The sequence below is a fragment of the Manacus vitellinus genome, unplaced genomic scaffold (assembly GCF_001715985.3).
Source record: "Manacus vitellinus isolate BGI_N305 unplaced genomic scaffold, ASM171598v3 scaffold_47_pilon, whole genome shotgun sequence".
Lineage (NCBI taxonomy): Eukaryota > Metazoa > Chordata > Aves > Passeriformes > Pipridae > Manacus > Manacus vitellinus.
Genome location: NW_021940585.1, coordinates 1,103,253 through 1,129,708, shown reverse-complemented (window position 1 = coordinate 1,129,708; position 26,456 = coordinate 1,103,253). Strand labels below are relative to the sequence as shown.

Below are 26,456 nucleotides of genomic sequence, written 5' to 3'. Positions count from 1 at the left end.
TGGGCATTGCCCCTCTGGCTGTGCATCACCTCTCAGTAGCCCAGGGGTCTGCAGGGGCAAGTCTCTCTCTTGCTCTGCCAAATGCAGCTCCCAGGTCTCCCCACAGCCTAGCCAGGTCTGCTCCTCCAAAAGGGGCAGCTGCCAGGGATAAGGAGGGGCAGGAAGTACCCAGTCTCTCTTTGCTGTTTCTCTGCAATCAGAGCTACCCTATGGGTTTCAGACTCATTATGCCTGAGGACTTGCTAAAAGCCCTATTCCCTCTGGAGAGGGTCTGCGTCTTGCTCTACAGCTGATGGCACAGGAGAGAGGCCTCAGGATGGGACAGCATTCCCAGGGACAGCTTGTGGGCTCTTGCCTTCCGTGGAGAAGAGCAGAACATCATCCCCACGAGACAACCTGGCCACTCCCCAGTTCACCCTCAGCTGGTGGGGTGAGTTCTGCTGCCACCTGCCCCACTGGAGCTCAGTCCAGCACATCACTGTCCCTCTGCCTCAGCAGATGGGCTGTGCACCAGGATCGTTCTACAGTCCCTTGGGAAAGTGCTCCTGGGTCTGCTGTGCGTCTGTGCCCAGAGATAGCAGTCCCTGTCACTTAGGGCTGGTGGCAGAGAGCTACAAGGGGCACCAGCTCTGAGTCACAAGGAAGGAAGTGGAAGCCATGGTGGGAGAGGCATGTTGCTGTCTGCAAAGCTTCCATAAGTCCAGGAGCAAGCGATCCCTCAGCCCTCACATCTGGCTAACACACCACCACGGTGTTTCCAGCAGAGCCAGCAGCCAAGGTGAACCTGCAGACAACTGCAGCTAAAGCACAGTTGTTCTGGCAGCTATGGGACCTTCTCATCACCAGGACAGGCACAGGACAGGGATTTGTCACACAGACTGGCCGACAGGTTCTGCCCACTGAGTTCAGTGTGGCTGTGACAGTCCCACAGTGTGTGACCGTGGCACAGCCCACTGCTCTGTGCTCCACGTCCTGCCTGACAGGAGGCCAAGCCGGTGACGATGATGAATTTACGACCTCCCACCCACTGCTGCAGTGGAGTCTGGAGCCACAGATGCTTCCAGAGGGTGTCGAGGGAGCTGTGGTTTGGATGAATAATTTTCCAGCCCTGCAGCTCAAGCGCCACGAAACCCAGAGGGGGAGAGAGAGACAACAAAACACTAAAACAAAACAAGCCTCCGGCTTGGGCCGCCCAGTAAGTTCTGGACCGTGTCGTGTTGTTCTTCATATTTATACTGCTCCAGTCAAGCAGCATCCAGCCACTGCCTTCCTCCATCAGCTCCTGTGCAGAGGTCAAAACACTGGAGATAAGCAAGATCATGACTGTTTAGACCCCCCTTCCCACCCCCAACAGTAGGGGCAGACTGGGTTAGGATTGCCAAGTGAGAGGAGAGCAGGGATGCCCACCCCTCGGATTTCCTTGGGATCCACAGCTGTGGGAGCTTGATGGTGGCTGCTGGAGCACCACATCTTCTCAATCCCACCTCGAGAGGTGCTGAACCTCTACTCCAGGGTCTCCTCTGTCCCCTGCTCTCCCCAGGGCACAGAGTCCAGCAGCTCCACATCTTCGCACAACACGGTGATGGGGCATTGCTCCCACCACAGGGAGCCCAGGGCACCCTGCCACACCTCCAGATGGACACCTCCATGATATCAGCCCCTGGCACCAGGCATGGTGTGGGATGCCCACTGCCCACCATCTCTTGCCTCTGAGCTGTACCAGCACCAGGAGCACCGGGATTGCAGCCGGATCCCCGCAGGATCTCCAACATCCTCTGTCATCAGCTGCCACTGTCAGCCACCTCCTGGGGAGCAGAAGTGCTGAGCCAGACAGATTGAAGGTAGGTGTGAACTAGAAGGGGAATTCACAGAATCACAGGGTTGGAAGAGACCTCTGGAGATCATCTAGTCCAACTCCCCTGCCAAAGCAGGGTCACCTAGAGCAGGTGTATAGCCCTGCCCCAGCTACACCTCCACAGCAACTCTGTTGGCCTTTGAACACTAGCAGCTCCAGAAAGCCTTGCCAGGCACAGTCTTCAGCCCAAAGCCTGCCTGGAATCTCATTTCTGGCCCACAGAGAGGATCTGGCCAGAGCTGGTACATGGAGTCCCAGCTCTCCTCAGGTCCAAGGCTGGCATCCAGAGTAAGACCCCTCTGAGCATGTGTTGGTGTGAAAAATGCAACCCACTCCCACCACCCCTGCCCCCTCTGTGCCCCTGAGCAGCTGAGGCCATAGCTGTTCTTGCAGCTCACACGAGCTGCACCTTATACCCCACTTAGGCTGTATTCCAAATTTTCCCCAAGAGGTTTTGGTTTCCTCTGCTTATAAGAAAGCTGTAGGAAGACTTCTTGGTGTGGGGCAGCAGGAGAAATATCGCCTGGGATGTCACCTGCCACTCAGGGGTACACACAGCCACAACCCTCCGGTGTTTGGTCCCAGAGTCTCCGCCCCATCCTTTAAAAGCAGCCGGAGCGGGGTGGATGTGGAGTAGCGTTCTCCTCCTCTCCCCAGACCGCAGGCTGCCGCTAGAGGACAACACACAAACACGGCTGAGCCTGGAGGAAAACATCCACTCCCCTTAATAGGAATGCGCTGGATCGGGAGCTCCCGGTGCCTTTAGTAATGGAATGACACAGCCCACACTGCTCCCAGCGAGCTGGCTGAAAAGTGACACTTCCACCCCAGAGGGACTTACTCAGAAATTCCGGGTTTACCACGGAAACATCAGAGCTCTCTGGTCCAAGCAACTTGCTGTCCAATCTCTTGGTTTTGCCAGGAGCCAGGTGACACGTGGAATAAGGGACAGCTTTGAATGTTGGCAGCTGTTATGAGGTCTCAAAGAAACGATACGTGGATATGAACCACCCCAGCCGAGCTGAAATAAAAAGCAAACAGAAAAGTCAAAGCAAAGTGAGGCACACAGAGAAAAGCTCTCCAACGTCAGGCCATGCTGCTCCAAAAACAATGTGAAAAATGTCATTGCAGTCAATGCCTTCCTGAGGAAATGTCTCTGTTTCAGCTGAATGGCAGTTTTCAATAAGAAACTGTTCAGTGTGATCTATTTTTTTTAAGAACTCTACTAATAGTGTGCTCGCCCAGAGCCCTGGATCCCTGAGAAGAATTCACTGAGCGAGAATTTGCCAGGAGCTGGCGATGTGGTTGGTGTTGGCTGCTGAGGTTTGAGGGAGAGGGACAGGAATCACAGATAAGAGCTGCTGCTGCAGCCAGGAGCCGAGGCCTGACACTTTCTCCAGACTGATTCCAAATTCCCAGCTGCTGTAAGAGCAAATCCAACCATTTCAGGCCATGCTAAAGCCCCATGTCAGAGCTGGAGGGGAATTGTGCTAAGGAACCCCAGGAGGACCTGTGTCTCCAAAGAGGGCTGCCCATCTCCCCACTAAGCAGTGTTTTACTTTTGGAGATGTCAAAACACATTGCAAATGTTTAATTAATGACATCTCCAGCACTGTTCATGATGGAAGCGGCTTAATTTCAACTAAATCAGTTCTTGTTCCAAAACCAAAATCCTCTGCACTCAGTGACAGTTTCCACTGACTGCAGCAGTCACAGGGAGTCCTGAAACTGCAGGATCTGAACGTGTTTGCAAGTGAAATAGTTTCAGACCCAGCATCACCCCACCCAGGAGCCCTCAGCCAGAGTCTGTGCATCAGCCCTGAACCCTGAACTCTGTCTTGAGCAGTTTTTTGGGGAGCAGATGCCTGGTCTGACTCAAAGGCCTCAAGGCACCCCAGCCCCTGGGTGAGCTGGAGCTATTCAAGTCTCCCACAGAGTAGGTCCACCTTCCTGAGCCCAGATAACTCTTCTACCTCTTTTATCCCGAGATAATTGGGGATATCAACCAGGAAACTCTTTTGCCAGAAGGAAAAACCCGCTCAGAGGAAGCAGGGCTGCGAAAGCACCTCCCAGTCTGTGCTCTGGCCATGCAGCACTTTACCAAAGCGTGGTCACAGTCAGAGGGGTGACTTTGTGGGGGCACTTTGCAGCCACCCAAACCTGGGCCCTTCTTTCGCTGCACCATCCACCTCCTCCATTCACAGCTGTGGGAGAGGCAGAGGGAGGAACACACCAGGAGTCCAGATCCACCTAAAGCCCCATGGGCAGCTCTCTGTCTTCAGTGTGAGACTCGTGTTCAGCTGTCCCTGTCACAGATGAGACCCTTGGCCCTGTAGAGAGAGAGACACAGTGTGGTTTAAGGTGTAGGAGCAGGCTCACCCATATCCCTCACTCCACTGCAGTCCCACTGTTTGGGGGCATCACGGCGACGCTGAGCACCAGTGGTGCCATCAGAGAGGACACGCAGGGCTGTACTTTCACAGCCTTCTCCCACTGCAGATCCAGCTCCCTTTGCTAAGCAGGTGTTTCTGCTGCCCTAGAACTCCTTGACACACAAGCAGCAAGAAATCCTGTTCTGATGCACACCCCACGTGTTCCAGGACACCGCCAGGGCCTGGGCTGGGCGGGCATAAGTACTAAGCCAGGTAAGCCAGACCATGACACAGCTCCAGATGATGTGGCTTCAAGCTCCCAGGCAATGGGCTATTCCTCTGCTTTGGCCTCTGGCCACTTTACCCAGGGTTAGAAAGAGCTCTTGGAGCAACCCACGCCCCTGCTCCTGGCATCGGCTGGGCAGCTCCTGCAAACACAGCTCACATGTGTCCTTGATCTGGGCAAAACTGTATCAAGAGCACGGCTTTCCACCGCGGAGCTCTGCACCACCGCACTGCTGCTCCATCCCCCTGCCTGCTGCAAGGGGACAGCAACAGGGCTGCTGGAGAGTGAGGATCAGAGCTCAGGACAGACAGACGGACAGCCCTGGGCACCGTCGCTCCCAGCAAACAGCTCATCCTGAGCTCCTCGCTCCCTTCTCCCCAGCTGCACCCTGACTTTCCAGTCGCAGCTGGGCTTAACAGCCAGCACAGATACACAGGCCTTTATCTGGGGTTATATTTCAGCGTCCCAAAGTCTGGAGCCCTTGAAGTGCTGGTTGGGTACTTCTACCTCCCTAGTTATACTCCTCTGCCCTGCCGGAGCCAGGTCTGCCTTCCCCTGCCCTGCTATCTCACAAAAACATGGTTACAAAACAAGCCTGGGTCCCGGAGCTATGAACAGGTCTTTATTTGTTGAGGTTTCTTTTTTTTTTTCTTTCCCCCCCCCCTTTCTTCCTTTTGAATGAAATTCCTGCCAGCTCTAAGGCACAGAGAGAGAGAGAGAGAGAGAGAGAGAGAGAGAGAGAGAGAGAGAGAGAGAGAGAGAGAGAGAGGGAAAGAGTAGAAAGTTTTAACTCCTCCCATTGAAGTGTCTCACGCCCCTGCCCAGCCCTTGAAACCCAATAACCAGGATCATTCAACAATGCCTTTCCTTCCCTGGCTGCATCCTTACCCCACTCCGACCTGCGGGAGATACCCTGCCCGCTGCGTGCCAGGCGGCGGGACCGCTGCCCCGAGCCCCGCCGAGCCCCGGAGCCGGCCGGCGGCACCAGCCAAGGCCAGGATGGACAGACTCTTTTTCTGGGGCATTCTCTTGGCCTCCTCTGCCCGCTGCCAGACAGTGCCCGTGCAGCAAGGTGCTGCGCCCTCCTGCCCGCCCCAGTGCCACTGCGAAGAGGATGGCATCATGCTCTCGCTGGATTGCTCCGAGCTGGGGCTCTCGGAGGTCCCCGCCAACCTGAGCCCTCTCACCGCTTACCTGTAAGTACAGCCCTCTCTGCTGCTTTTGCAATTGCTGTCCCCGGACCCCTCCGTCAGCCGCAGCTTTCCTCCGGCTTGGAAGCTTGTGCCACGTTTTCCCGAAATTAAATTTCCTGTGGAAATTAGAAACCAAGCAAAATAACAACAACAACAACAAAAAAGAGGCAGCTCCTTGGGCAGGACCTGCCAAGGCCCCCCTCCTCCTGCGCCCCTCCGCGAGCGCTGTTTATACTGCGATGTTCTGCATGCTTTGCTCCGTGATTGCAGCGGATCGGGGCAGCTGATTTGCTGGGTCGATTCTGATTGTCTGAGCACATAATGGAGTATTTTTACACAGCAATTAGTGCAAACTGCTCTGGGATCCTTCTGTCAAACATTTCAATAGCTGCGATAACTCAGGGCTTTGGGGGGTTTGGGTTGAGCTGGCCACCAGCAGTGTCTGAGTTGCCCCTTTAAAATGAATATTAAAGTCTTGTAAGAGGTGCAGGGGTTCGGTAGATGTTGGTTTTTGATTATTCAGTTATTTAAAAATTCTTGATTATGTGAATGTTTAACAGCCTTTCTGATGTTAGTACCCCCAAGGGTTAATTGACCACACGGACTGGGGGGTTTATTTCTAGCCCCAGAGGTGGTCTTGGTGGTGCCATCAGACTGGTCATGACTGAGGATCCTGATGATTGACCATGGAAAAATCTCAGGGTTTAACCAGGGGAGGAAACATCTCTCTCAAGGGAGACAAGTTATTCCTGGGGAAGATGCTTCCTGGGTTTGTGTGCAGAAAGTGCTGCAGTTACCAGCTCCAGCTGTGCTGCAGACAGGCTGGTAAGGACCGTGGCACTCCCAGCTCGGAATGCAGCGTGGGTGCTGCCAAGGGAAGGCATGTGTACCACAGTCATCAAGGACCACTGGTGGTCCTCAGACAGTACTGGGGATGTTCGTGTTGTGTTCATCGTGCTGAGAGGGAACTTGTGTCCAGGGGTGGCATACAGACCGTGTTGCTGGTTTTCTGGTATCCCTGGATTGTCTTTAGATGCAGGTGCTCAGCTGTCAGAGCAAAGCACCCAAACCCATGCAGGAAGGGCTTTGCAAAGCCAGGTGGAAGCTGCCACAGCTGGGTAAGGGCTTGTCTGCTCATCCCACTTGTCTGAGGAGCAGTCTTGTGGCAGCTTGTGGATGGCCAGAGCTGTACTGGGTTAACTGGGAGAGAAATAGAAAAGGATGATTCTCCCTGGAAGGCATGAAAGACGAGAGAAATGTCTAATGCAAGTTGTGCTTCTCCTGGGAGAGGGAACCACTTGTTCCGTGAGGCACGACCTGCACAGAGCTATCCCTGGGGCTCGGTTTGGAGCCGGCTGCCCACGAGTGAGAAGTCACTGGAGCACGGGAGGCTGCAGAGCATTGCAGCGCTGATGCTACTGCGGGGACAAGGGGCAGCCCCGTCAGGCACCCACTCCACCCTCTCAGGCACCACAGGACGGGGCACCCGTGGCTCCCACTGCGCTGAGAACACGCCGCATGTCAGCTCCGCAGAGATGCCCCTTGGGCTGGGAGCCGCAGGGCGGGTGGATGCCGTGAGATGCTCCTGGTGCGGCGTGGCCGCTGGCAGAGAGCGCTGGATTCCGCTGGGACGGGGTTCTCGGGACAGCCCTGCAGCTCCCGTCACTTTGGACCCGTCACTTCGGGAGCGTGTCGGGTCCCTCGGCCGCGGCCCCGTGTGGGGCTGCACCAGCCCCGCTCTTTCCCGTGGCTTCGCTCTCCCCCGCGGGTTTCTCCCCCATCCGTGACTCCGCGCTCTCCCACGGATAGCAAAGATCACGGCCCCGCACTCTCCCCGTGGGTCGGTCCGTCCCCGCACTCTCCCGTGGTCTCCGGTCCGGCCCCGCACTCTCCCCGTGGGTCGGTCCCCCGACGGCGCTCACACGGGTGGCGCCAGTGACGGCCCTTTGCAGGGCAGAGCCCCCCCTGCCCCAGCCGAGCCCCCCTGCCCAGCAGAGCCCCCCCTGCCCCAGCCCACCGCGCACAGCCCGCCCGGGGGGACCCTCCGGGGCGAGCCCGGGGGGTGCTGGAGCGTCCGCAGTTTTCCTCCCTCCCTCCTTGGGGAAAACCAGCCCGTTTGGTGCTTCTGTGTTAAACCCCACCAGTAAGAGACCAAACAGAGGTTGGTTCCATCGGGAAAGGCCCGATGAACTGGGAATTACTGGTGGAGGACTGGAGAGCTGGAGTTTCTTCCTGTTTCTGTCACTGCTTCCAGCGAGTCATGTGAGGTTATCTTAGGTACAAGAGTGCAGCCAGGGTAGTTTGTCAAAGCAAATCAGCATAAATTGCGTAGAAAGTATTGGAGAGAGATCTAAGCTCTTCTTGGATATCCGTGTTTAAAATCCATACATTCAGATATGTAAAGAAATGCTGGATTGCTTTGGAGAGCTGCGAGTGCTGAAGAGCGAGCCCTGGAATGGCAGCAGGAGCAGAGAGCTGGTGGGCAGCTGCTCCCAAAAATTTCCAGCTCCTGTGCTCCATGCTCTGATTTCTAAGCAAGTTGCTGGCACTGTGGAAAGCAGGACTTCCTCAGGAGCAAAATAAAGGATCCTTGTAATCACCTCTGACTAGATGCTGCCTCACCACTAATGAGCTGGTGTTCATGCCTCATCCTGACCATGCAGTGCCTCTGCCATGCCTCTATCTCCAGGAATCCTGTCCTTGCTCACTCCTGCACCTCCCTGAACTTGAACCCTGATCCCACCCATCCAGAACGAAGTGTTTTCAGTCGCTGGTGGGCTTGCAGCTGTGGTCAAGGAGATGGGACAGAAGTGTCACCTCTTTCCATGGGCACCTCTCCAGTAGGGACTGAGACATGCTGGTGTCTTGTGGCAGTCCTGCAGAGAGCCTAGGGACTGTCACATTGGGTGACAGGTCCCTGCATTGCTCCTGCAGGCAGCCTGAGCTCCTTCAGGTCCCCTGCTAGCCCTAACAGCCCATTTCTCTTGGAGCAGCACTCACTATCCTGCCTGGCTCATCACACAGGGGCTTCTCAGTGCATGACGTGTTTGCAGGGTGACCTGTGTCTTAGCCTGGCCTTAGAGAGCAGCCATGGAGCACTAAAGGTCAGCTATTCAGTTGCTATTCAGCTACCCTCCATCAACCCAAGAGAGTCGAGCTGTTCAGAGAGCAGATTTCACCTTCAGCTGATGTGCCAGTGAGTCCTGACAGCCTTGTGTCACATACCACATCTCTGTCACCCACAGCCAGCAACCTGTGTCAGAGACTTGATCTGGGGCTGCAGCAGAGGTGGCTGGAGCTGCTGGAGGTTCCCTGGACAGACAAGCTGGGTGTGCAGGAGAGGGGAGCTGCAAAGGGGAAGATTCCTCTGTAGCAGAGAGGAGAGTGCACAAAGGGGTTCGGAGGAGGACAGGAAAACGGGAACAGCTGCTTGGTTCTCAAAGTGCTGGCTCAGCTGTGATCCCTGGCAGCACTGCACACCCTGCATGGGACCTGGGGGAGCAGCCCCACCTCAGATTCCTCAGGGTGTGAAAGTGCTGCATTGCATGGTCTGGGGCACTTTGGTCCCCAGCTGTCCCCATGGCTGTCACCAGGAAGATGCCCGTGGTTGGGTGCAGGTGCTCAGTGCAGCCCTTTGCCCCAGGATGGCATCCTGACCCCTCTCTCCCCCATACATGTGGCTACCACCCCCTGCTAGGGGAACAGGTGGCAATACTGGGGTTGAAGAGATGCTCTCAATCTGCTGAGGCTCCTCCTCTTTCATCAAAAAAAAATGACACCACGCCTGCCAGGTCCCTCCTAGGGATGCAGTGGCCTGTCCAACCACTGCTGGCAGGAAAGAAGTGGAGAGCCTGTCTCACCAGAGGACACCCTGGGAAGTACCCAGAGATGGAAAGGCAACAGCAGTAGCACCATGGCCACATATTCAAGTCAGCTGGCCAGGCAGCACACACTCTGCACAGGGATACTGTGGATGTGACACACCTTGCAGTGCCTGACCCCCAGCTTGGACCAAGGGTACATGGGGAAGTACTGGAAGGATTGCCCGGATATCTTAGGCTGGAAACACCTCTGGAGGTCTCTGATCCACACTCAAAACAGGTCTAGGCGGTGAGGCTGGTCAGGATCTTGTCCAGTAGGGTTTTGAGTATCTATAAGATTCCATCACCCTTTTCCCATTTTTTACTATCCTCTCGGGAAATATTTTTCCTAATATTTAATGTCTCCAGGTCTCTGTCCTGGAAAGCCAGCAGAGACCTGGGGTATGACACAGGTGATAAGGCTGTCAGGCTGCTGCTGTTCCAGCAGGATTTGGGGGAGGGAAAAGCAGCAGATCCTGGCTGCTCCCAGATATCACCAGGCATCTCATGAGGCTTCCCAGACAGAAAGCTTCTCATTCCCCAGACTGTTTCCTTTGAGGTGAATGGGACCAGGAGCCTTCAGGGCTGTTCTCACTTTGCAGAGACATTTGGAGACACTGCCTGGAATTTAGCATCCTGCTGGGAGTCTGGCACCCTGCATTACCCACTGTGTCCTCTGAGCTACCCTCTGGGATCAGGTGCCACGAGGATCCATGACAGGGATTCGCAGGAGTCAGAGATGCTTTGGCATGAGGCTGGGCAGAGCCAGGTCACACAGTGCTGCATCCAGCTCAGGGCAGAGCAAGGGAAAGATGCCTTTTTCTTGATGTTTGCATTTTCTAAAGACCCACACAGCTCCAGGTAGGCGAGACAGCAGGTTTGGAGATTGACTACAGAGCTGCAGCTGGTGCCTGGAACAAGTCAAGAAGTGCTGAAGGCAACTCTTCTCAGCCCAGATCTCCCCATCTGCCCACATCTGCCCCTCTGCAGCCTCCACCACAGTCCCCTAAGATGGAAAGCACCCCAAGAGCTGACAGAGGAGCTGGGACACCAGGGGAGGGGAAGGACTTATGGCTGGCTTGTAGAAGCCTGGGGAGGAGGGCAGCTGTGGGGAGGGTGACTAGACTTCCAGGGAGCTGGCAAGGAGCTATGGTCTCCTGCAGGGCTGGCAGGGACCTCTGTGTGCCTTTGGGACAGTCACACACACTGGGGAGAAAGAGGGAGCAGCCAAAAACGCAGAGAGCACAAAATCCCAATGCCAAGTGTAAATGAAGTCCCTCCTGGGGCCATTGCTGCTCTCCTGCCCCAGGTGACTTTGCACAGACCTGTGAGTCACCATCCTGTGACTGATGCTTGCCCAGTGCCAGGGCCCATCCACACACAGCCCCTTCCTCATGCCATTGTCACCACAGGAGCCCCAGTGTTGCACCAGGACCCATCCAAACACACCACAAAGATGCAGCCTCACCCCAAAGAGCTCCCAGACCCTTCCAGTTCTCAAGCCATGACAGAGCTCAGCACTACCAAATACTACTACTGTCAGCTGGCTGGTCTGATGCACTAAGGGCGGCTCTCTGCTTGACCTTCCTTCCTGCTGGAAGACCAATGGGAAGTGCCACTCCTGCCCTGTACAGTCAGAAGTCCATGGTCTCGTCCTTGGAAATGCCCAGCATGCCTGGAAGGGGAAACCTTTATGAGCTTGGGGTCCTGGATGAGGGAGACACAGCTGGTGAGAGGCACTTGAAGAGCTGGGCTCTGCACACAGCAGTGGATTCACAGGTTTATGTTCACCATTTACCAGCTTTGGGGGACTTTTTTTTCCCACCCTGAAATATCAGAGATAACAAGACTTTCCCACTTTTGGGGATTTGATTTCCTCCAAAAGGACCCTACAAAGTCCACCTGCAGAGCTGCTGACTCTGTATAGGCACTTCCCACAGACACAGGTGTGCTCTGCATCCTTACTGCAGCCTTGCCAGCAGGATCTCCAGGATTTTAAAGTCATGACACCTGGGTTCAAACCCCAGTTACCACCTCAGGGTCTCCTGTGGCTGACACTGGCTTTTTCCTGGCACGTTGCTATGAAGGTCTCCTGGGGGAGCATCTCCCAGCTTTAATAATGCCAACCCTTAGGAATATCTGAATGGGCTGGTCCAAACCAAGACCTGCCTGAGCCCCAGGTTTCAGGGAGAGCTGCTGGCACTGAGTCTGACACAGACTGGCTGGTGTTTCCCTCTGGAGCAGGCAGATAAGCACTAACCAGAAGCAAAGTAATTCCTACCCCTGTGCTCCCCAGCCTCAAAGGAGGAGAAAACCAAACAGAGAAGATTTGGGATCAGGCACAGCTTGAGAGTGGCTTGTGAGAAAAACTAAAAAGCAGCATGGAAACACTACAGCTCCTGAGCAAGTGCTTCCAAAGGGCCTTTTGTATCCCCTGGGCAATGCTGAGCTCTCACTCCAGCTGGGAGCTGAAATGTCCTGGTCCCTTGGCCCACAGCATTACTCAGAAGACCTTCATCCCTGCAGTGAGGAAGATGATGCTGCAGGTGCTGTGTGGTGGTATGGCTGGGCTCGAGGCTCAGGGCAGAGCAGCAGAAACACGCTGAACCCCTCAGCAAGCAAAGTAGTGATGAGGGAGCCCAGGTCCAGGGGGGATGGGAGTGAGGGGTGGGTAGGAGTGCTCTGAACAAAGCCAAAATTGCAGGACCATTCATCATAGAACCATGGAATCATTTGGGTTGGAAGGGACCTAAAGCCACCCCCTGCCATGGGCAGGGACATCTTCCACTATCCCAGGTTGCTCCAAGCCCCGTCCAACCTGCCTTGGACACATCCAGCAATGGGGCAGCCACAGTTTCTTTGGGCAACCTGTGCCAGGGCCTCTCCACTCTCACAGCCAAGAATTTCTTACTAAGATTTAATCTAACCCTGCCCTCTCTCACTGGGAAGCCATTCCCTCTTGTCTTGTCTCACAATCTGCCCATATAAAAAGTCACTCTCCCTCTTTTTTATAAGCCTACTTTAGGCACTGGAAGGGGCTCTAAGGTCTCCCCAGAGCCTTCTCTTCTCCAGGCTGATCAGCCCCAGCTCTCTCAGCATGCCTTGATAGTGAGGTCAGTCCTAGAGCTGCCTAAAGATCATGTTTGGTGAGATGGTTTTCCAAGCAACATCTCATTTAATTGAAAAGGAAGAGCTTAATGAAAGTGGATCAGTGTTCATGGGACTATGAGTGGTAGAAATGTAGCAACAAGTTGAATCAAGAGAGATTATTTCAATGTTTTCACTTCATGGTGTCCTTCTAAAAAAAAAAGTTTCCATTTACATATTTTCACCTGCTGGTGTTACATTTCTCCATAAGCATTTAATATTCACATTGTGGGACTCCAAAACTACCAAACCAAAGCATTTTTTTTCAACAGTTTTTTTGTTGTTGTGCTACATATGGAAATGTTGGCTCTTTTTTGGGGGTTCAAGGAAAAGGAAGTTCAGATGTCTCTGAATTTCCAGTGAGGTTCATGACAGCTCTTCCTATCTCCTCCTGCCACATCACCTCCCAGCCCCCTTCTCTGCCATAGGCTCTGTTGTTTGCCCAGCGTGGGTACTGTTGGGATTCACTGGATGCCTGCTCTCTGGGGGGAACTGCTCCATGGACAAAGGTTGCATCCTTCGAGTGCTTCCAGACACAAAAAGTGGTGCTGCTGGTGACTGGGGAGAGGGCTGTGGCTTCAGTACCATGACACCTCCCCAAGCTCTCAGTTCAACAGGAAAGAGGCATCTTTTGCAGGGCTGTTGGGAAGTGGCAACAGGTGTCTGGGGTGCTGGATGAGAGCAAATGTCTGATTCCTGCTGGGGGACTTGTCAGGCCATAGAATCATGGAATGTCCTGAACTGGAAGGGACCATAAGGATCATCGAGTCCAGCTCCTGGGCTACAGGAAGGGAGATGCAGGAGGGGAGACGAAGGATCTGCCCCATCCCAAAGCCACCAGCTGGTGCCCAGGTCACTGTGCAGGAGAGGGAGCAGCCAGACCTTTGCTGTGCCTGCTGCACGCCGGGCGGGACCGGAGCAGGTCTGCGGGATGGGGAGCACAGAGAGGAGGCAGCACAGGGGTGCTCAGAGCTAAACGGGGCTGGGGCTGTGCTGTGGGATGGACAGCCGTGCTGGGACTGCCAGCAAGCCTCCTCTCTCCTCCTTCCCTCTGCAAACTGCGCCCGGGGCAGCCTCGCCGGGACCGGTGGAGAGCAGCGGTGCTGTGAGGGATGCCCCGCTCCTGGTCCCCTCCGTCGAGGCGCTGCCGTGTCCGTGTGTTTCCTTCCAGCTGGCACCGCCGTGCCCGGAGCCTGGCTGGGGGAGATGGAGGGAGCTGCCGGCCACATGTCCCGGGCTCCAGCCGCGGCTGGTCCTCGCCCGACCCGATCCCGCTTTGCCTCCCCATCGTGCCCGGGAGCCGCGGCAGAGCCCGGCGTTCTGCACCGTCCTTCCACCGCAAACGCCTTCCTCCCCCCATCCTCCCTGCCCGCCCCCCGGGCTAAGCAATATGCCACAGCCTCCCCTCTCTCCCTCCCTTTCTTGAAGAATAAGCTCATAAATCTGCCCGGGGCAACGAAAACACTTGAGCTCATGGCCCTTAGATCTGTGTGGGAGGAGCTCTCGCTGGCGATTAAAGGAGTTTAAGGTTTGCTTTGAAAAGCTCTTTGATTCTGGCAGAGGCTCTGGTGCCAAAAGGCAGCCATGGGGCTGCAAATGCCTCTCCCCTTCTGCACCTGCCTGGGTCAGGGAGCAGCAGGAGCGTGGGGGAGGGAGAGGGAAGCGCAGCCCTTCCCAGTTCACTGCAGTGGGGGCTGAGGGTCCCTGTCACCCCTGTCGGGGCGGGGGGAGCACCCTCTGCCAGCAGCAGGGCAATCAGTGGCTGCTGCTGCCTTGGAGACCAGACACTGCAGCCAAAATGCCTCTGCTCCGGTGGAACACGCTGCTCCCCAGACCCTTCTTCGCAGGAGCTCGGTTGGTTCTCAGGTGCGAGAGCCTTTCCTGGATGACAAGGACCCGGGGGAGAAAGAGGAGCGGAGGCCAGGAGAGGGATCACAGCAGCAGTGCTCTGAAAAGCAGCAGGAAGGGGTAGCAGAGGACTGCCAGGGCTGGGGAGAGACTGGAGTCTTGGAGGAGGACTGGAGTTTAGTAGGGAGCAGAAAAGAGATCAGGAGCAGCCTTCACGAGGAAGAGCAGGACCAAGCACAAGCATCGTGTTGCAGTCAAGTCAAAACAGAGCCAGCCGTGTGGAGGCAGGAGCTGTGCTGGAATGGGCAGCAAGGGGAGGACACAGGGAAGCATCAAGGGATGCATCAAGGATCCAGGAAGGGGTAAAACAAAACCTTCCCAGATCCACCAGTGTAGGCTTTGCTGGCTGTGATGAAGGAGGGCAGCTCCCAGTCTCCTCCCCTCCATGGATGACAGAGGAGTCTCCTGGGCTGTCCGCAGCTCTCTGTCTCCCTTTGCCTTGTTTGCATGCCTTCCTGCAGCTATTTAAACCTCTTTGAATGATTTGGAAATGAAAAGCAGCCCCCAAGGGAGGGGAGCGAGTCAGACATGCCTGTAAGGGCAGGACCCACTCAAGGGACCTGCTGTATCTTCTTGTGAGCAGCCACAGGTCCCACTACAAAGAGACCCTGGGGAGACAGGATGGTTTCCAGCACTGAACATCGCCGTGGGGCACCAATTAGGGACATTACCTTCCTTCAAAGGGAAGGTGAAGCCCAAGCACTGTGTGTCATCCCATCATGGTGGGAACCACAGGGGTGAAAGGGGAGCAGAAATGTAGTCTCCTCTGCCAGGTATAAGGTGGGAGACCAAAGGGATGCAAGCATGGGGGCTGCTAGGGAGCGTCAGGGATCTCAGGGACTTGCGGCATCTGAAGGCACAAGTCACCTTCCCAAGGATGTTATCTGATGTGGGGATGGCTCTGGGTATAATTGCATCTTGCAACTTCAAGAGAATTTGGAATTGTGGACATTTCTTAACCTTAGTAAAGCAAATGTTCATCTTTGCATGAGACCTGCAGGAAAGGCATTTTCACTTTTAGATAGAAATTCATCTTCTGTCTTTCCCAGAGAACACATGAAAAAACTCGTTGCACGGAACAATCTTTGCAGTTCTGCTTTATCTCTGATTCTGCACCACTGGAAGTGTCTTTGAACACTTCCAGGGATGGGGCAGCCACAGCTTCTCTGGGCAACCTGTGCCAGGGCCTCACCACCCTCACAGAGAATAATTTCTTCCCAGTATCCCATCCAACCCTGCCCTCTGCCAGTAGGAAGCCATTCCCCCTTGTCCTGTCACTCCAGACCCTTGTCCAAAGTCCCTCTCCAGCTCTCTTGGAGTCCCTTTATGCACTGAAAGGATCTTTAAGGTCTCCTGGGAACCTTCTCTTCTCCAGGCTGAACACCCCCAGCTCTCCCAGCCTGGCTCCAGAGCAGAGGTGCTCCAGTCCTGTGATCAGCTTAGAGGCCTCCTCTGGCCTTGTTCCACTCAGTGATTCCCCAGGCAGAACTCTGAGTCATCTTGGCTATGGGCATGAACCAGGGCTTCTGTGCTGCTCAGCTCGTGGCTCCCAAGGGAAGAATGAGGTGCAAATCCATAGAGCTGCACTCTGAGGCTTTCTTCTCCCTGTACACAGGGGCATGGGAGTGGTCAGACATCATCCCAAACTGTTGTCCCAGATATTGTCCCAAGGCCCTGCCCCAAAACTGGAAGGACATACCAAAGGACAGAGATGTACCTTTAGGGTCAGCTGTGCTGCACTGGCAGAACCAGAGGCATCACAACCAAGACAGGACCTCGACTGTAGGTGCAGGTGAGGTTTGTGCTGCTGCACTAATTCCCTGGGGCGATGAGTTCCACAGATTAACGAGGTGCCTGTTGCACCTCAGAGTGGTTTTACGTGTGCTCTGGAAACAGCATGTGGGGCTTTATGGAGCGTGGGGCAGCCTTCCCATACATGCTGCCTGGAACTTCTCTTCAGCTCAGGGCCAAGCAGCAGGTTCCTGTGCTGCAGGTTGTGTTTGCAGCTGCGTCCTGTGCAGGGAAGTGCCTGTCAGTTTAGGTATTGTTGTGCTTTCATGTGGTGTAAGACAGCACAAGATTTATTAGTGACAAAAGCATGAATGCTGGAAGCCATGATTTACTGAAGAATGGGGAGAGGAAACGTGTTGCAGCCCATGCTGGTTAGTGTGGTGTGTCTGAGGTGAGCTCGCACACACTGTGAAAACTGCCCTGCTCCTACACCAGCTGCTCTGGCTCAACTGCTGATACCATGGGGTGGACCCACTCCTCTTCCAGGGGCTGACTTTTCACTGGCCATCTCACAGATGCTTTGAGGAAGGGGTTTCTCCAGGGTGGAGGGACACAAGGACTCAGACTTTGGGGAACAGACAGGTGTCCCACAAGCTTTGGCTCCCTTGTATGGGATAGATGGGAGATACAAAGGACTGGGACTGATTTCTAGCTCCATCCCAGCCCTATGGTTCACCCCAAACAAGCCCTCTCCTTTTCCTGTGCCTCGGTCTCCCTGTCTTAAAAGCACTCCTTATAAACCCTTCCCAATGTGCTTTGAGACCAACTGATCAAACCAGTGCTGTGGAAGAGCTGGAGACTCTCTGCACTTTCCAGTCACATGTCTGGACCTCTCGAGCTAAAATACCTTTGAAAAGTTCATTAAAAACATTCTTGAGCTTTCCATTTGTTCATCCACCACATGAAGAAAAGCAGCACTGAACTCTCAGATTTGGTGCCTTGTCTTTCATGTCCACTGACCTCATCACTCCTCGCTCACGGAGCAGCCACAAGTCAGAGCAGCTACCAAAACACTCCTCACAGCCACATCCAGCAGCTCAGTGAAGCTCGTGGGCAGTGCTGGAGAACTCCATGGAGGAAGTGAACCCAGCTGGTACATGTCAGCTTGGCCGTAGGGGCTGTAAACCCCAATTCTGTTTTCTGTGGGAAGCTCCCTTGGTTTCAGGGTACTTCTTCCTGAACAGGTGGGGGTAAATAACAGCTGGTTCAGCTCTTTGCTGAACCTAAAAAGAAGGGAAAAGATTGTCTTGGGTTAAATGAATAGGGTTTTTTTTTTCAGGTTTCCCAGGCAATTAAAACTGAACCAAACCAAAACGTGTTTGCTCTCGGTATTCCTGAAACATTTTACTTTGACCCAAAAAAGAGTACTTTCCTTTTTGAGTCCCTTGAAAATCTTTAAACCCTCTTAAAAAAAAAAAAATCTTACAATGAAAAGTTCCACCATCTCCCACCCCCCCCCAGCTTTTTTCAGTGGAGCATAATTTTTCTGTGAATTTACTTTCCACCAAAACACTGTGGGTTCTGCCTGACCTGGACAGTTACAGTCACCCAGCTGAGCTTGTGCTGTCACTTTTCCTTTCAGCACTTTCTTTCTTTTCACCTCCTACTGTACAGACACAGCTGTCTCATGGGAGCATCATCCTGATCCCAGGGCTGTGCTGACTTCCCAGGGAGAGTAGAGAGTGGCAGGGAGGGGGGAGGAAGGAATCCATGAAGACTCCTTTTAGCTTCAGAGAGCTCCTCTGGCTCTTCTGACTACCTCTGGCTACTGCCAAGGCACCTTTGAAACACCTTTGAAACGTCTCCAGCATGTTGGGCACCATGACTGGGCTGGAGGGGAAATCCACATTCCCTTTGAAGTCTGGATACTTGAACAGTCTTAGAATTATAGGGCTGTAATGTACAGGAATGTGTGGGGCTGTAATTGTGACTTAGATCCTTGGATGAAAGGTGCTATGTACATACAAAAGGTATTATCATTATTGCTATGATTATTACTATTATTATTACTATTATTATTGCTATTATTATTATTATAGGGCTGCAATATGTGGATTGGAGATGAAAGTAGCTCCAAAAGATCCTGAAATACAAGATGTGTCTTAAGGAAATTTCAGCTTGGAATGAGGTTTTGTCTACACAGGGGAAGTGGAGCCGGCTGGCTCCACTGCACTGACAGCTCTGGGGTTTGATGGGAGAAGTCCTGTATGCAGGCATGATTCTCAAATCCAAGTTGCTCTGACCTCTGGAAGGGTGTCTCCAGTAGGAGCTGTTCCAGAGTGGTTTTAACAGAAAAAGTGAGATCAGACATTTTCACCATTCTTTATGAGACACCTCGATTGCTCTGTAGCCATCACAAAATAAGTCCCTGGTGCTTGAGGCATACAGTAGGAGAAGTTTGGGAATTGGTGTCCTAGCAGGGCTCAGAGGCTGGAATGGAAAGTGGAGCAAGCTCCCAGTGTCACTGGGCACCAGAGAGAGCTCATGTGTGTTGGTGCTCCTGCAGTCCAGCAGAGATGGGGCCAGATCCAGAATCCTGTGCTATTCATCCTCCTTCCAATCAGATCTCTCCCAGAGCAGCCTGGATCCAGAGCATGGAGAAATCAGAGACCAGCTTTGATCCTCATTCACTCTCTGGCTCTGCACAGCTTTTGCCATCAGCCTCATGTTGTTGGTCCTGCACTCACATCTCATTAGCAAGGGGGGCTGTAAGTGAAGCCAGGTGCTGGAGTGGGACTCCCCAGGACAATCCCATGGGGATTTTCTCCTGTGTCACAGGCTCTGCAGAATATCAGGTTTCCCCTTCTACCTGAACCAAAGGGGTCACAGAGCTTACGCTGGGAGGTGGGGGGGGAACGAGTCAGGTCAATCCACAGCAGCTTTTCCATTGCTGAACTCCCACAAGAGAGACCTGGCTCCTGGCAGGAGGGTTCAGCTCCCCAGCCCTACCCCTCTCTTTCCCAATTGCACTGATAAGTGGAGTTTTCCCCAGCAGAGTCAGGAGTGATGGTGACTCACCACCCTTCAGAGTGAGCTGCGTGGCCGGGACCTGCGGCAGCAGAGCGTGCTGGAGACAGGAAGACTCTTGTTACCCACTTGACAGCAGAAGAAAGGCTTTTCTTGGTGCATGAGGACCACCCACCGAAGGATAAGGCAAGGCAAGAGCTGTCATGCTCTGATGTCTCGTGGCTTCTGGTGACACCATAGAGTCTGCTGCAGTTAATAGGAACACTCTAGCTCCTCAGGGTAGCAGACATCAGTCTGAGATGAGCCAACCCTCAGCATCTCTGAAACACAGCCTGTCCCACCAGAGGAGCTCCCAGCCCCCTGCCAGGCCATCGCCAGGCTTGGCTGGAGAGCATCTCAGCCCAAATCCCTGCAGGCACCTCGTTGCCCTTAGAAGGCAGTGAACATGGTGAGGAATGCAGCTGGTATTCATCCTCTACCTTGGGCTCTGAGTTCCAGCCAAGAAGCCAAGTAGCAAACTGCATGGAGCAGCTCTCCTCCTCTGCTGTCACAAATGCTCAGAGACTCTTCGTCTATAAATCACTCACTGTTTTAGGAGGCAGGGCTTGGATGCTTGCTGGCCACAGAGACCCAGGCTGTTCTGGTTTAGGGTAGGGAGGATGCTGGCAGGATCAGCAGTTCCCTGGGAAAGTGTTCAGAAATGACTGGATTGTCAGCGCGGGTACCACAAGGGAAGTCTGCCCGCATGGGCTGCGTCAGGAGAGAAAAGGAATGAGAAGATCCTGTCTGCCATGTGTCCCCATAACCAGGATGGATCCTTTGGGCTGGATTCTCAGTTTCTGCTGGCTGAGATCTCACAGTTGCTGTCTTTGAAATTTTCTCATGAAAAGGCCAGAAGTCCAAAAGGCATTTTTCAAAAGCTTTCAGCCATAATGTTTCTTCTTGGGAAATCGTTGTTCTGAACACAGATAATTATCAGCCAAAAATTGCTGGAAACCACCAGCAATTTTCAGTTCTGATAAAAATGCTATTCTCCACTTGAGAGTGTCAACAACTGTTGTTTTTTGCTCCTTGTTCATTACAGTTTCCAGCAAGAGGAGTCAAATATCTCCAGGCAGTGATCCTCTGGGATCCCAGCAGTTTATCCATCTCTGTCACCCAACACAGTCCCTTCTCCAGGGACCATTTCTGTTACCTCCAAGGAGATGCAGAATGCTGCCTCTGGCCCGGGGTCTGGGCTATGTGTGGATGGGCACAGTATTTATGGAGCTGTCTGGCTTGTGCTTCGCTCCACAGTAAGATTCAGCTCAGAGAGAAAGGATAAACCACAGTTCAGAATGGTGCTGGCTGATAAAGTCATGGTGACAGAGGGCAAAAAATTACAGGGGAAACTCAATTAATAAAGCCCATGACTATCTGTGAGACTGCAGGAGCAGGAAATATTACCTGATGAAACAGGTGGGGAGCAGAGTCTCTCCCTCTGGCTGTGTCCTGGGCTTTTCTTTGCAGGCAGCCCAAGCTCAGGGACTTAACAGAGTGTTGGTGAGGTTGTCCCACAGGGGAGGCGGGCCACGCTGGTTGAGAGGCTCCTTAAGGGTCATTGTGCTACAGTCCAAGAAAAAGAAGAGATCACAGATTCATAGAATCATAGAATCAGCTGGGTTGGAAAAGACCTCCAAGATCATCAAATCCAACCCTTGGTCCAACCCTTGATCCCACCCCGCTGTGGTTACCAGACCGTGGCACTGATGATGCCACATCCAGTCTCAGCTTAAAAACCTCCAGGGATGGTGAATCCACCACCTTCCTGGGCAGCCCATTCCAATGGCTGAGTACTCTCTCTGTAAAAAATTTCTTCCTACTATCCAACCTGAACCTCCCCTGGCACAGCTTAAGACTGAGCCCTCTTGTCCTACTGCTGGTTGCCTGGGAGAAGAACCCGACCCCCCCCGGCTCCCCCCTCCTGTCAGGGAGTTGCAGAGAGTGATGAGGTCTCCCCTGAGCCTCCTCAGCTCCCTCAGCCTCTCCTCATAGGACCTGTGCTCAAGTCCCTTCCCCAGCCTTGTTGCTCTTCTCTGGACCTGCCCCAGCACCTCAATATCCTTCCTGAACTGAGGGGCCCAGAGCTGGACACAGTATTCCAGCTGTGCCTCACCAGCACTGAGTACGGGGGAAAAATCACTTCCCTGGTCCTGCTGGACACAGGAAGTGGTGGAGTCACCATCTCTGGAAGTGTTCAAAAGATGTGTGCATGTGGCTTTTGGGGACATGCTTTAGTGGTGGCCTTGACACCAGTGGTTGGACTCAATGATCTTAGAAGGCTATCCCAAACTAAATGATTCCATGATTCTATGATCAAGCAGACCTGAGAGGAGACCTAGTTTTGTCCTGGAGCAGCACTGACATTCCTGTTAGGCTCTGGAGGTGCCCCAAATCTCAAGCAGACACAGACAGATATGTTTAGAGCAGCAGGGCTAAGCCTTGTCACAGCTGGGCCTGATGGAGGATCAGACCATGACAGTCCTACCTGACAGGTCACCTTGAGGGCCACACTTCTCTGTTAGAAGCCCTTCCCCAGAGGAGAATCAGGGCTGGTCCTGCCCTGCAGAGCTGTTAGAAATGCCATACGCCCGCTCAGAGAACAGGGAGCAGGGAAGCCAACTGCTCAGCATCCTCCTCAAAGGCAGATCCCAAGGTGTTGGGAAAGGAGCCTCCATGGAGGTCAGGGCTGAGTGATGACCTCAGGAATCTTTACCCTGTGACCAGCATAGCAGGAGCTCATGGGGACAGAAGGTGCAGGGTACATCAGAATGCCCTCTCTCCTTGTCTCAGCCAGCAGTGGTGGAGGTGGTGTGTGCCTGGCATTTAACCTCCCCTTGGCCAGGTACTATGGGGACTTACTCACTTGGCATACAACAGTTTGCCCTTGTGGACTTTGGAGTGGTGGGGCTGGAGAAGGTGTAACCTTCATCATCCTGGAGCCTGCCATCGTCCTTGATGGCCTTCTCTGTGCCAGTAAAGGTGTTTCACTGTGCCCATGGAATTACTTCAGTGGTGCCTCCCAGATGTTCCCTGAGAAAGGGCTGTTTCCCACAGGTGGATCCTGGCTGCTCTGGGCTCTCAGATATTGTCATTTTGGAATATTGTTGGCTTTTAGCTGTTGCTCACACTGGTGCAACTTGTCTGGACAGGACAGGTGATCCTTTGGTGCATGAGCAGAGGGAGTGCCACTGAATCACCCACAGGGCATCTGATTTCCAGACATGGCCCACACACTCCATTGCCTTTCTCCCAGGAGCCCAGGCCGCAAATTCTGGGGTCATCCCGTCATCAATCCATATTGAAGGGAGGGAGCAGAGCTGCCACTCAGGGCTTTCCACTGGAGCAGCATCCACTGCAAAGATTCTGACATCCTGCAGCTACCAGGGAGCTGGGAGCAAAAGCGGCTGGAGGGGAGTCCTCTCTCATTCATGAGGAACATTCAGGTCAGTTCCCTACCTGGAGCTGTGGGAGGAATGAACAGCAGGAGCAGCCTGATCCTGCAGCAGGGAGGGTCCTTGGCAGCTCTGTCCAGCTCAGATCCCCTGCAGGTCCCCTCTTGCTGGCTGTATGTGGTGGCAGTGTCCCACAGGCACTGGATAAAGGACGGTCAGGACTCTGGAAACCCAGGCCAGCATTATGAGGACACATCACTAGAGGACCCCAGTAAGGAGGTTCCATTCCCTTCTCCCTTCAGAGTATGGGTCAGGCACAGACTGCCTCACCCTGGAGTCCTGCCTCTCACCTTCCTCTGCCCCCCTTGCTGCCCCACACTTTTTGCCCTCAAGCAGGACCAGAGGAGGGGCAGAGGGGAAGCCCCATCTGCTGCTCGTGCCACCAGCATCACAAGGAGCTGGGTAAAGCCAGTGCTGAGCTCTCAGGCATTGGTCCAGCACATGGCAGCCAGAGGTGGGAGTTTGCATAAGCTCTGCTCAGGATTTCCCAATCCAGGAGAGCACCAGGGAGCGCTGGGCCTGCCCATAGGTCTTGAGCATTGCCAGGGTAAACCCCCACCATTTAAAACTCCTTGTAATTAGTGAACTTTCCCATTACAAGTCACAATGGAACAATTCATTATTAGTGATGTGTGCAGGCTCTGCATTCCTCTGGCTCTGCTGCTACTTCAGGAATGTGGGGACTGATCTATACAGATGAACCCATCTCATCTGCATCGTCTTTGGTGATTTAATAGTTCCAGGTACTGCTCTCTAAGTTTTTGGCAATTACCTGCTTCTCAGTCTTCCACATTCACCAGCTTCCAGGTAAAGCAGCCAAGTGGATTAGCACTGAATCACATCTGTCAAAAAAAGTGGAATTGAAAACACTGTGCTTGAGGGTCACTTCACTGTCCACACCACAGGAACCAGCAGGGACATCAAAACATGAGCTTTCAAACTTCCCCCAAGTGTGAGCATTCAAACCGAGTCCTGCTGTCAAAAGCTTCTGTTTCCCCCTCAAAATTCTCAGTGATTTAATGCTGCCTGTGAGTTTCCTCAGTTTAAACAAGTTGTCTTTTGCACCTGTCTGGGAGCAGGTTCCCGGATGGGTGGGGTGGAGGTAAGCACTGTCCCAGGGTCAGCACTGGCAACCAGAGATGGACAGACCTGGGTGAGCTGGTGGATGCACAGCCCTGTGGGGCTACAGCAGGGTTTTCCAGAGGGAAAGCAGATCAACAGCCTCTGATCATAGCAGGGTGCTATGGTGCCCCAGGAACAGTTTTCTTTTCTTTACCTGGAGGGCGCCGTGCCTAGGACAGAGCAAGGTCACCTATTAACAGTGTGCATCTGGTGGAAAGGGAGTTCTGCTCTCATGCCACTTCCACCCATCCCATCAGGGAATTGCCTGTCTCACTTGTTCTCTGTTGAGAGAAATGCAAACCCTCCAGCATGGACACTAGAGACCTGTCAACCACAGGGATGAGGGTACTTTTGGCAGCCTAAGATTGGGAGGATCTGCTTTAACACTGTGTTCCTATCTCACTGCCCATCTCATCCAGATTTATCCCAGGGACAACAGACTGAGTCACTGCCATGATTTCCTCAGTGGACTGTGTCAGAGCTATTCCTCAGATGGGATTTTTGTCTGTGGGACTTACCTCTGTTGTTTGTGTTGCACTCTGACCACAGAGCCTGGCTGCCTGGGGAATGCCAGGGCTTGGGGCAGAATGTGACCACCCCCTGCTCTCATTCAGTCTATCCATGTGCAGGAACTCATGGCTCAGACAGAGGTGACCCGTGCCTGTCTTCAGGAAGGCATGGCCAAGGACTGGCTTTGCTAGAGACTCTCGTATAGGCAGCTGGCAGGTCGCCTTCCTCCTTTACAAGTGTTTTAGATGTTGCTAGTCTGTCATCCTTACAAGAACCTGCAAAGGGACAAAAACCTACAAGAACCCATCTGACACTCAGAGGTTGTGCTGTGGGTCTTCACTGGAGCAACTGATGAAACCAGAACAAGACAGAAACAGAGACATTTTTCCAGACAGAAATAAGGTCTATGGGATAGGAAAAGGCTGGATTAGAGCTCAAATCAGGAGTCATTGAGGGATGCATAGGCAGAGTTGTGAGGAGCTGTTGGCAGCTAAGTGTGGGAAGATTTTGGGATGGCCATACAAGCATCATGTAGGTATGACATTATTGGCAAGGGGTTCCCCAGGACATAGAGCTTCCACAGAGGCACCTTTCCTGTCTATCCTGGTGTGGCCTGGATTTCTTAGTGCCTGACGGATGGCAAATTTCCATGAGATTGTCAGTGGCATTCCAGTTCTCCAATCTGCATAACTCCCAAAGCAAAGAAATGCTGCCTTATAATAATAATCCAATTATTATTATCCAATATTTCTTGGATTTGACACTCTGGAGGGTCACCAACCTTGATTAGAGGGAGGGGAGTGCTTTTTCAAGTATGTCTTCATGGAGATTCATGAAACAGAGAAAGAACTCAAAGCAGCAAAGATGTAATTTATTGGGTGGATCTGGGCAGAAATTGTGAAAGGTTCCCCACAAAAACAGCAGTTACATTTTTAGATGGGAGTGAAGTTTGTAGGTGTTTTGTCTAGACTGTCTCTTCTTTTGATGGAGTTGGAGACTCCCAACAATGAAAATCTGGCTGGGCTTTAAAGACTTCCTTTGATATTTTCAGAAGGGACTGTAAACCCTTCTGAACACAGACGGGTACGGAAGGAATAGTCTGGCCTAGGTGAGAAATCTGGTCTTTTGTAATTTACTGTGAGTGAAATAATTGATAGACCTCAACCTGTCAGTCCAGACAGTTGTACAGATAAATGAATGGAGGAATATTATGGGAAGCAGGATGAAGTGCACCCGGTCACTCAAACAGTACAAGCCAAGCTGTCGTCCCAGAGTTTAGTTTAGTTTAGTTTCTTTATTTACCCATTACCTTAAAGTGAATACACAGCAGTGAATAACTCTTTTTGTTCCCCATAAGATAAGTTCTTTCCAAAGCATGGATGAAATCTAACTGAAAGCAGTTAGAAATCCCAGGTGACCTGTGAGGTCTCTTCATACCCAAATCATTCTATAATTCTATCATTGTCCAGCCCTCCCATTTGTTTAGGTCTCTCTGTAGGTCCTCTTTGTCCTCGAGGGAGTCAATAGCTCCTCCCAATGTAGCATTGCCAAGGAATTTACCTTGTTATACCTTCAGTTCCTTCATCCAAGTCCATTATGAAGACATTAAGAACATGTTGCACAGGTACCTTGCTTTGGTTGAAGACTAAGAGCCATGAGTAGGCAAAATCATCTTCCGTGTGGCTGTGGGACCTAAACAGGACCTAAACATGACAGACTCCAGATGGTTTTAAATCTGATCTCCAGGACTGCAGACAGGAGCTGGTTTAAATCCAAAGCCTGCTTTCTGCCTCTTTCCAACACGCAAGAATGCAAGATGGTGAAATGAAAGATGATAATCAGGAAACAAAGTGAGTTAATAGCGGTTGAGTTTTGCTGTCGTGGTGCTTTATCCTCCTCAGTGTTCCCATCCTGGCTGGGCAAGAGTGGCTCTGCTGCAGGTAGCTCATCA

General features: G+C 53.0%; 1 protein-coding gene across 1 annotated transcript in view; it reads left to right on the top strand.

Moving 5' to 3' along the window:
- The first annotated feature begins 5,354 nt into the window (after window positions 1-5,354).
- LGR6 (leucine rich repeat containing G protein-coupled receptor 6) overlaps window positions 5,355-26,456 on the top strand; it is a 132,710-nt gene continuing 111,608 nt past the window's right edge. Inside the window, exon 1 of the mRNA XM_008929735.2 lies at window positions 5,355-5,709. Coding sequence (XP_008927983.2) covers window positions 5,372-5,709 — 338 coding nt within the window. The 5' untranslated portion in view covers window positions 5,355-5,371. The remainder of the gene's footprint in view (window positions 5,710-26,456) is intronic.